General features: G+C 34.7%; 1 protein-coding gene across 2 annotated transcripts; it reads left to right on the forward strand.

Moving 5' to 3' along the window:
- The first annotated feature begins 281 nt into the window (after positions 1-281).
- On the forward strand, positions 282-4,314 carry LOC120154949 (probable leucine-rich repeat receptor-like protein kinase At5g63930). Of its 2 annotated transcripts, XM_039166556.1 has the most exons (4): positions 290-383; positions 528-562; positions 713-3,741; positions 3,827-4,314. In XM_039166556.1, exons 3-4 carry the CDS (start codon positions 810-812, stop codon positions 4,186-4,188), a joined length of 3,294 nt encoding a protein of 1,097 aa, XP_039022487.1. In that variant the 5' UTR covers positions 290-383; positions 528-562; positions 713-809; the 3' UTR covers positions 4,189-4,314. The 2 variants fall into 2 exon arrangements, with proteins under 2 accessions (XP_039022486.1, XP_039022487.1); XM_039166555.1 differs by having other exon boundaries at positions 282-562.
- Positions 4,315-11,190: the final 6,876 nt, after the last annotated feature.

Here is an 11,190-nt window from a genome sequence, read left to right on the forward strand (position 1 = left end):
AATTAATTTTTAATAAAAATATATTTTAAAAAATAATTTTAAAATATGTATCCAATATTTCCTGGTGACTGATTAGCACCTAATAATTAAATAATAAAAAAAAACAGAAAATAAAGAAGACGATGACAAAACTGAGACTGGGTTGGTTAAAAGCCTAAGATTGCACTGAATCCATAAATAAAAAAAAGATTTTTCAGAATTGAAAAAAAGAATGTGAAGAAAAAGCATAAAATCCTTAGAAAATGACTTAAAAAATAAGAGACTTTCCAGTTTTAACTTTTTTGAAGCACTAAAAGCTATAATGCAGAGAGATGGAATGAGAGAGGAGAAATAAAGAAAAGGAAGAAGAACATGTTCATGCTTTGTCGGCCATTTCTTTTTATGTATGTTTGGCCTTAAATTCATTTTGCTGCTCGACACACACTGCCTCTTCATTAGTTTCTTTCTCCATAATCCTACAGACCCTACAAAATGAAGAAAACTGTTTCTTTTATTGAATTTTGATTTCTTTTTTCAAATATGTTCAGGGAAAGTTTGGAAATTTTACCTGGGGAGAAACAAGGTATGCGAAAGTTTTTTTTTGTTGCTCTGTAGTTCATGTTGTATAGTTGTATAGATTTTTTTGTTTACTGTTTATATGTATATGTATATGTATATGTATATGTACATATGTATATATATTGATAGTTTGAAACTTTCCTTTGAACTTCAGGTTGAGTTTTCTGGGAACCTGATGATCATGGGAGTATATTGATAGCTGGGATTTGGTTTTGAGTCATTTCAGCCCTTTAAGACTGCAGTTTTTGGCTATGGGGATATCATTATTTTGTAGACTGATCACTGTTCTTATTGCTATTCATGTCCATTTTGTTCATCAATCCAAAGGGCTTAACTCTGAGGGTCAGTTTCTTCTTGATATCAAGATTAGTTTTGGTGACGAGTTTAACCATCTGGATAATTGGAACCCTAATGATCCAAACCCCTGTGGCTGGAGAGGTGTGAATTGCACCATCATTTATGATCACACCCCTGTTGTCCAGTCCCTTAATCTGAGTTCAATGAACCTGTCTGGTTTTTTGTCTCCCAAAATTGGTGGTTTGGTTCATTTGACTACCCTTGATCTTTCTCACAATGGGTTGTCAAGGAACATCCCTAAAGAGATTGGAGATTGTTCAAGTTTGGTGATTCTCAATCTCAATGACAACGAATTTGAAGCTCAAATCCCCAAAGAACTAGGCAGACTTTCCTTTTTGACAACTTTAAACATATTCAACAATAGGCTATCAGGGCCTTTCCCTGATGAGATTGGGAACCTTTCTTCCTTGTCACAGTTGCTTGCATATAGCAACAATATCAGTGGGACCTTGCCAAGTTCTTTTGGGAATCTCAAGAGGCTAACAAGTTTCCGAGCCGGGCAGAACTTGTTGACGGGGAGTTTACCTTCAAGTGTAGGTTCATGTGAGAGCTTGGAGTATCTTGGTCTAGCACAAAACGCGTTGACCGGCGATCTACCGAGAGAGATCGGGAAGCTGAATAACTTGAGAGAGTTGATCCTTTGGGAGAATCAGCTCTCTGGTTTGATTCCTGAGGAGCTTAGCAATTGTACAAGTTTGAGTACTCTTGCTTTGTATGACAACAAGCTTGTTGGAAGGATACCCAAGGAGCTTGGGAACCTTATAAATCTCAATAAGTTGTACCTTTACAGAAACCAACTGAATGGAACAATCCCCAAAGAGATTGGGAATCTTTCATTAGCTGAACAAATCGATTTTTCGGAGAATATGTTGACCGGAGAGATACCGGTTGAGTTGAGTAAGATTGAAGGACTAACTTTGCTTTATCTTTTTGAGAACCAGCTTACAGGTGTTATCCCTGTTGAGCTAACCACCTTGAAGAACTTGTCAAAGCTTGATCTCTCCATAAATGATCTCACCGGTCCGATTCCTATGGGATTTCAGTATTTAACAAACTTGACCATGTTTCAGCTCTTTGACAACTCACTGAGTGGGAGCATTCCTCAGATGCTTGGGGCTTATAGTCCACTTTGGGTGCTTGATTTATCAGATAATCAACTAATGGGAAGGATCCCTCGTCACCTTTGCCGAAACTCGGGCCTCATATTTCTGAACCTGGGGTTAAACAAGCTTACTGGGAAGATTCCATCTGGTATTACAAGCTGCAAATCACTGGTTCAACTTCTTTTAGTTGGAAACAGTCTTATAGGGAGTCTTCCATCTGATCTATGCAAATTGGTGAATCTTTCTGCTATTGAACTTGGCCAGAACAAGTTCAGTGGTCTGATTCCACCCGAGATTGGAAACTGCAGAAGCTTGCAAAGGCTTCAACTTTCATACAACAACTTTACATCAGAGTTGCCTAGAGAGATTGGTAATCTTTCCCGGTTGGCGATCTTCAACATCTCATCGAACTCCCTCACTGGAAGGATACCACCAGAGATTTTCGATTGCAAAATGCTTCAACGACTCGATCTCAGCCGGAACAGATTTACAGGGAGGTTACCTGGTGAGGTGGGAGCACTTTCTCAGTTGGAGCTTCTCAAGCTTTCAGAAAATAATCTATCAGGGGAAATCCCTCCAGCATTGGGGAATCTCTTGCGTTTGACCGAGTTACAAATGGGAGGCAACTCATTCAATGGCAACATACCAGCTGAATTAGGTGCACTCTCTAGCTTGCAAATTGCTTTGAATCTCAGCTACAACAATCTCTCTGGACCAATCCCTTCTGAGCTTGGGAATATTGTTTTACTTGAAAACCTTGTGCTTAATAACAACCATTTGAGTGGTCAAATACCAGGTTCTTTTGCCAATTTATCCAGCTTACTCGGATGCAACTTCTCTTATAATGACTTAACGGGGCCTATACCGTCTCTACCGCGCCTCGACAACATGGCGGTCAGCAGCTTTATCGAGAACAACGATCTCTGCGGTGGGCCTCTCGGTGGTTGTAATCCAACACCGTCACTCTCGCTTCAGCCGGATGCAAAAGAGAAAGGTACTCGACTAGGCAAGGTTGTGGCTATAGTTGCAGCAGCCATTGGTGGAGTTTCTCTTGTTTTAATAGTAGTTATTATTTATTTCATGAGACAACCAGTCAAAATGGTTGCTCCATTGCAAGAAAAACCTACTACCGCTCGAGTTTCAGACATTTACTTTTCGCCTAAAGAAGGGTTCACTTTCCAGGACTTGCTTGAAGCCACAGAAAATTTTGATGAGAGCTTTATTGTTGGTAGGGGAGCATGTGGAACGGTGTATAAAGCTGTCTTACCAAGTGGCCACGTCATTGCTGTTAAGAAGCTTGCATCCAACAGGGAAGGCAATAACAACGTCGACAACAGCTTCCGCGCCGAGATCCTAACCTTGGGAAATATCCGACATCGGAATATCGTAAAGCTTTATGGTTTCTGCTACCACCAAGGTTCAAATCTTCTTCTTTACGAGTACATGTCAAGAGGCAGCTTGGGGGAGCTTCTTCATGGAGCATCCTGTAATCTTGATTGGAGAACAAGGTTCTTGATTGCCTTGGGGGCTGCTCATGGTCTTGCATATTTGCATCATTATTGCAAGCCTAGAATTTTTCACCGCGATATAAAGTCGAATAACATATTGCTCGATGAAAAGTTTGAAGCTCATGTAGGCGACTTCGGATTAGCGAAAGTCATCGACATGCCGCAGTCCAGATCAATGTCTGCAATTGCAGGTTCTTATGGCTATATTGCTCCAGGTGAATTAATCTCTTGTTTTTGACCCTTTAATGCTCAATATATTTGTTTGGGAGTTTAATAGTTTTATGTTTCTCTCAAATGCAGAGTATGCATATACCATGAAAGTCACAGAAAAATGTGACATCTATAGCTATGGAGTAGTCTTACTGGAATTGCTGACCGGAAGAACACCGGTTCAACCACTAGACCAAGGCGGCGATCTTGTGACATGGGTGAGAAATTACGTTAGAAATCATTCATTGTCACCCGGAATACTCGATGCTGGATTGAATCAACAAGATGAGACAACTGTGTCTCATATGATAACAGTCTTGAAAATTGCTTTGATATGCACTAGCATGTCTCCTTCCGAAAGACCGACAATGCCGGAAGTTGTTTCGATGCTTATAGAGTCCAACAGGCGCGAATGCCACTTCGATACCTCCCCGAGTCATGACACCGATTGACTCGGATGAATTAGCTGACATTGTAGAACATATGTAGCAGACCGCCTTGTAAATTCCCTCATGGAACATCATCTGCTTTCTTGCAGTCATACTAATATTATTTTTCCTGCAATATTTTGTTTACTTTCCAGTCCATTGAAGCTTTTAATAAACTATTAAACTCAGAAAGCAAAAATGCCGTAATTGTTTTTATATTTAATCCTTAAATAAACTCAATAAATGACATTATCCTTAGGTGTCAACATATAGAATATTATGAGATTCTTTTAATAAAACTATTAAACACGAATCAAATTATCTATGTAGTTTAAGGGATAGTTGTTATCCCTTTAGATCTTAGGTTTGAACACCGACGACTGTACTGCTCTGGAGCAGTTTATACTTATAATTTCAATTCTACTTTAGCATATAATAGTAATTTATCTTTCAGTGTTTTTTCCTTAGCAATTTATTAATCAATTAACAAATGCAAGTCTTTGAAAACTGTTCAGTAAAATGTGGTACTAGTTTTACTTTGAAGAAAAAGTAGAGGAATGAGGGTGACCAGTAGACATACCTTAATAAAAATCTCAGGAGGCGGTGCTTGGTAGCAATGTAGAAGGGTCCATCTGTGTCATCATCATCGACAAGGTCGGCCATGGTGACGATCAAAACGATGAAGATGAAGATAGAAAATGATGGTGGTGAGGGTATTGTTCTTTTAGGAGCTCTAATTCTTGGGTGATTACGGGGTATAAATTGAATTCGAATTCAGATTTTAAAATGGAAATGGGTGTGAGTTTCATCTCTTTCGGATTTGAATTTTAGTAATCGAAAGAAAGTAATCTTAAAGGATGTAAATCCTGCTTAGGAGTTTGCGAAGAACCTCTATCTTAGTGTCGAGGGAGATAAACAAGAAGTGGTGCTTGAACTTACTAGACTAGATGCTCTGTAGAAGCTTGTAGTGATGTCTTGTTGGTGAGTGTTTGCAGTTTCAATTTCTACGATGGAGCTAGTGTGGTGACGTGACCACGGTCTTACATACAAAAATGTGGACAATAGTTGGTGTTTTGCTGTTATGATCAATCTTAGGTGTGAGTTTGATGCAGGGGGATCCGAGACAGATGATGCTGAGCTGTCAGATTGCACGTTGATGGCGCTGAGATACCATGAGTTGGCAGATCAGCGCAAAGGCGGGAATTGATTGTGACATGTTCCTCATTGGGGTCGTTTTGAGTATGTTTCAGTCTTTTGGCCATAACTTTGGCTACAGGTGTCAGAATCGCGCATAAGACCCCAATCCGGAAAGCTCTTTTCGACGCGCACGCTCTCCACATCGAGCTACGCTCCATGTGGCCTTTTTTTCAACCTCAAATTCTGTCGTTTTCCCCTCCGAATCACTAGATTTAGTTATTTTTTACTATTTATGGTAATATTTCGATTGTTAATTAGGAAGGCAATTTAAATCCGATTTAGGCCGGATTTTTGGGAGATTGCTTATTTTATTTCGAATTTCAATTTAGAGTGATTTTCAGGATTTTGCTATTTTTGGCAAAATTCGAATAAAGACGATTTTTTTTGCTATAACAGTCCGGCTTGTGGACTGCTTTTTGCATTGCTTGATTTTATAATATTTTATTAAACCCTAGAGACTTTTTTTCTCTGGTTTTTGGGCGAATTTTCTCTTGTGAATCGTCTGTCGGAACTAGCCTACAGGATAATAACTATTCTGTCTGACGTCAGAGTTTTATTTTGAGTAAGTGATTGTTGATGCCATGAAGTTCTTTCTCCAATGCAGTATCTGTTAGTTTGTTTAAGGAGTTTGGCTTCAAGTTTGACCCTTTTTCACTACAAAGAAAATAATTTAACTTAACACTCTACTTATTGAATTTTGATTCGAAGGAAAAAAATCGTGGAGTTGAACTAATTCACTCATAACACCTTTTTGTTCTTTTAAAGGATTACGTGGTACGATTGGATCGAATAAACTTTTATGAAATAAATATTCAACGGCCTGTAAACCTTTATGTATTGTTTTATTCAATGTTTGCTCAATTACTCTTTTACCCGCAAATGCAATATAGGCATTTGGTTCATCAATAATGATATCCCCAACATAACAAAACTCGTAGTCACTCCACCCGTAGTAGGAGATGCAATCATTCAATGAATTCTTAGTCGAAATAGTTCGATCAAGAGTTGTCTGATTTTTCGAATTGTCTTGTGAGCTTGAGTTTATATTTTCAAAGAAACTATGTTTGTTTTTTTGCAAAATGGGAGTTTCACTCAATGAGGTTACTTCAGATGTAGTTTTTTTCTTAGCTGTAGTTTTTTTTTTTTCATATTTGAGCATTTTTGTATTTTCTTCAACAATATGCTTATGTCTAGCAGCGAATCCAAAAATATTTTAATAAATATTTTAATATTATAAAACACAATTTAAAGAAAACACACTCACGATACAATATAATCACCAAACATATCCCTAATATCTTTTCTTTATCGCACGTCTCCCTTCTCCACCACCGTGATTTTCTTCTTTACCGGCCTTTGCAATAGCCACCACCAACCAGCTAATTCTCCTTCACCTTAGGACAAGTGTAATTAAAATAGCCTATCATATAATAAACTAATATTAAAATTGTAATTAAAATATAAATAGGATAATGCAACCTCCTATCTTGACTCCCCTCACCTTAGGACAAGTGTTTCCCGCTATTTTTTTATTCTTTGTTAATTTGTGTGGACAAAACCTGATCAAAATTTTCCCAACTCTTTTTTTTTTTTTTCAAAACAAATTTGTTTACACAAATATTTTATTTTATACTTTTATTAATATACTCATACTTACATTAACTTTTAAAACAAATCATTATAATTTATTATTTATAATAAGAAAAGATATAAAATATTAACTAAATGAGAATTTATATAATTTTTAAATAAAATAATAGGAGATTTCATTAATTTACTTTAAAATTAAAATTATTCATTTTATTTACATATAATACAGACAGTGCGCCTTGCATACGAAAGGTACACTCGATTTCTACTTAGACTCTAAAAACCTTTTGCAAGATCATTTCTGTACTTTACTCGTAATTAAATGGATAAGAATAATAATTTATCCGCAAAGCTTATCAACAGTTTTATGTGAACCTACGTGTGGACTGGAGATTAATGAAAACGTTTTGAACATTAAATCACTAAAGTGTCCCTAAAAGTCTATGGAGGATTGGATGTCTAGTTGTTTCAAGATTTACCGTTATTAACTAGGGAGAGAGCCAAAACTGTGATTGAAATTGCAGTTTCCATAAGGCTTAATATAAAATTAGGTCTCTAATATATATCTTTTTTTATTTAGGTGTTAAATTGTTTTTCGATCAATTTAGATGTTTAATGTTTCCAACGTTATATTTTAGGTTTCCAGACATTTACTGCCACTTAATTCCTCCGCTAAATAACACGTGTCACATTTATATAATTTTGAAAATTTTTAAATTAAAAAACTTAAAATTATATATATATATATATATATATATATATATATATATATATATATATAGAAAAGCCCAAAAGTTTATCAAACGTTTTAAAAAAAACCAAAAACTTTGATTGTAATACCATAAATCTTGGCTAGGACCAAAATGTAAGTTTTGAAAGTTTAGTGAGCAAAGTATAAATTTGTAAAAGTTTAGGGACCAAAAATTTAATTTTTAAAAGTATAAATTTTGGCCTGTAAATGAATAGTTTATTTCCAAATTGATTTTGTTGGAATCAGAATTTAGATTCATGATTTGTATTAAAAGCTATAAAACAGTAAAATCTGATAAGAATTCGGATAATCAGATCGAATGAGAATTTTGATAAATTATGAAGGATGATATAAAAAATTTAGAAATATTATTTCCATAATTTGTAACAGTTACATTTAACATGGATAAGTGGAATTAATGTCGATTTTCCATGTTATGCCAAAATTATGAAATTTAGTGACTAAATTGTAATCTTCAAAAATTACAAAGGTCAAAGGTGGAAAGTCAATTTTTATTTGTTCATCTTTAACTTTGAAATATTAAAATGGAAGGTATTATGGCCGTATATTGAAATTATCATATCTCATTAAGGGTAAAATGATAATTTCACAGAAATGAATTTTAAATTCATTTAATATTAGAAATAAGACAAATGAATTATGAAATAATTATAGAAAAATCAAGAATTTGCTCTCCTCATTTTCCTAAAGCCGTAAACCATAGTTAGTATTTAACAGAAGTAATGATGTTACAGTTAACAAATTATAATAATTACACATTTGATCATCAATATTTATACTCTCTCTCAACTTGATCCTTATTTTAATTTAATTCAAAATTTAATAAATATTCAATCCAATCAACATATAAAATGTGTCACTTTCTGAATTGAAGAGAAAACAACTTGAAATAGGTTTGCACGAGGGGATTCGAACTCGGGTAATAAAAGAAAACAATCTATGCACCTTAACTACTAAATTGCTCAGACTGATATTGAACCCGAGGCTCGTATTTATCATGTCTGAGCAATTTTCACAACTTAAAACGATTTTACAAACTTCATCAGATTCAATATCAGGCTCAGCCTCTCCACCCATTGCTCGAGTTGATTACTTTGATAATTCGGACAACTCTGATGATGCTTCATCAAATGGCTCGGATTTTGCATTTCGAGCCTCAGGTCTTACTTCAGCCAACAACTCTTCCCCAGTTCCCCCCGCTAAAGCGCCCCATGTGCTTGTTAAGGATGCTACAAATAAACAAATAGTAAATGACACGAATTGCAAAACCTCTCCTGTAGAGAAAAAGATTTTGCCTGGTTTAGCAAATTCATTGCGTTTTTATGATGGGATTTGTATATAGGAGTAAGATTCGTAGGGTTCTTTAGGCCAAACAGTTAGCATTACAGTGTATGCATGTGACACAGTTTTATTGGAGAATTAAATTTATTGAATTGAATTAAAATTAAGATCAAATTGAGAGAATATATAAATATTGAGGATCAAATATATGATTATACCAATTTTTAATTTCCAAAGCATTATTATCGCTAAATGCTAACCGCTAGTGCTATGCTTAGCCCATTTAAATAGTTTAACCAGGATATATTCATTTATCGAAAATCGTATCAACAAACATCTTGCCAATTATAGACTGAAACAATATAGTCATTACTATCATAAATAAAATATAACAATGATCGCCTAGTGATAGCCTCATAAATAAAAACACGAACAAGTGAAGCAGCGACGTGCATAAATTGATCACACCAACGACTCCGAGCATCAAACATGAAGGAGAGAAACTTGAAGAAGAATAAAAAAGGCCAACGGAAAAAATGATCTCCTCTTATCGGCAACCCTAGCTGACACATATATGTGATAAGCAACAAATCTCTTTGTACAAACGAACAGAGGAACCAGACATTGGGAAATCAACCAACCATGGATTCATCTATGACGCATTGCGCGTCATTGAAGCCCCATCATAAATGAAGATGATACACATTTGTGTGTCATAAATTTATGACACGCATTTATGACTTACATTGCGTGTCATTGAAGCACACACCATTAAAAAAGATGACACACATTCGTGTGTCGTGATTGTATGTCGTAAATTATATATATATATATATATATATATATATATATATTGTAGATTGACAAATAATCAAACTAAATCACATTTAATGTCTCATAATACTAAATATATATATATATATCTCATATTATATATAAGCAATCCATTTGCATACAATATATTAACATTAAGTTATAAAAAATATTGTAATCATACGTCGATACAAAATATCATGGCATAATAAAGTTTGTCACATAAGATACCCATTCTTTATCAATATCATCAATGTCATCATCCGTGTATTCTTCATTCCCATCGCCAACCTAAATAAAAAATATGAAATAAATATATAATTTATACTTATTTAAAGTGAAGTATATAACTATCAAATAGTACTAAAATAACCAATTTTACATATGCATTCTTTGAAGCATATGTAAAAATAAATTTTACACATTTAATTAGTAAAACTTCCCATATAAATTATATACATTATCATGACACGAATTCACAGTTTTCAGTCTTGTTAAGAAGTACTTGCATTAATTTGTTTAGAATAGCATCATACTTCAAATCCATATGATAGTTGTATGACTAATGTGTATGTATGATATGAATAATAACAACAATCCAATATTTAAAATCATATTTGAATAACCCTTTTTTGTGTGCTTAAATCATATTTAAATAACAACAATCCAATATTTGAATAATAACATGAAGATATAGACACACGATTCTCTCCGTTTTCTTTCCAGGAAAGACATGCTTCCAATATCAGACTCGATTTTCTACATGTAGAATGAAAAGAAAATTTAAGTATGAAAAACTCTTTTTACTGACAATTGTCAATTCAATGTAGGGCCTCAATGCCTTCTCCATGCCTTTCTTCATAAAAACAATCCTCTCAGGGATTTCTCCTAGTAGTAATCAGATAATAATGGCCCATTTGTTGCATTGAACCCGGAAACCAAGTGCTGCGACAGGGGCTTTCCTAGCAGTTTGGAGGAGACACTCTTTGGCGTATGTGTACTCCAATTGGATTGTCCTAATCTTTCCCAAGTAAAAGAGGTACCGACAAAGCTGCAGAGGATAACCTTTCTCATATGAGCAAAAGGTAACTGTAAGTTTCTAAAGCTACAACCACAAAGGTAACCATGCCCCAGGAAACCATTCAATAACCATAAAAATGCAACTCAATTGGATGAAATGAAGTGGGCATTATTCTCAGCCCATGGGTTACTTTATTATTTAATGTTCAAAGATAAAAAGTTAACTAAGATTATGATTTGCCTGTTGGTTTGAATGAGCTTCAAATCTGAGTGCCATTTATCTCAGTTTCTCGACTTGGTCATATAAATTGTAATGAAGGAAATTGCGAAGTAGCAGGTTAAGAAGCGTTTCC

The sequence above is a fragment of the Hibiscus syriacus genome, unplaced genomic scaffold (genome assembly GCF_006381635.1).
Source record: "Hibiscus syriacus cultivar Baekdansim isolate YM2019G1 unplaced genomic scaffold, ASM638163v2 tig00111153_pilon, whole genome shotgun sequence".
Classification (NCBI taxonomy): domain Eukaryota; kingdom Viridiplantae; phylum Streptophyta; class Magnoliopsida; order Malvales; family Malvaceae; genus Hibiscus; species Hibiscus syriacus.

Excerpts from the sequence above, each read along its gene's own strand:
- LOC120154949 (XM_039166555.1), top strand. The coding sequence starts at position 810 with ATGGGGATATCATTATTTTGTAGACTGATCACTGTTCTTATTGCTATT. Across the intron at positions 3,742-3,826 it reads TTATGGCTATATTGCTCCAG|AGTATGCATATACCATGAAA; the intron begins GTGAATTAATCT and ends TCTCAAATGCAG.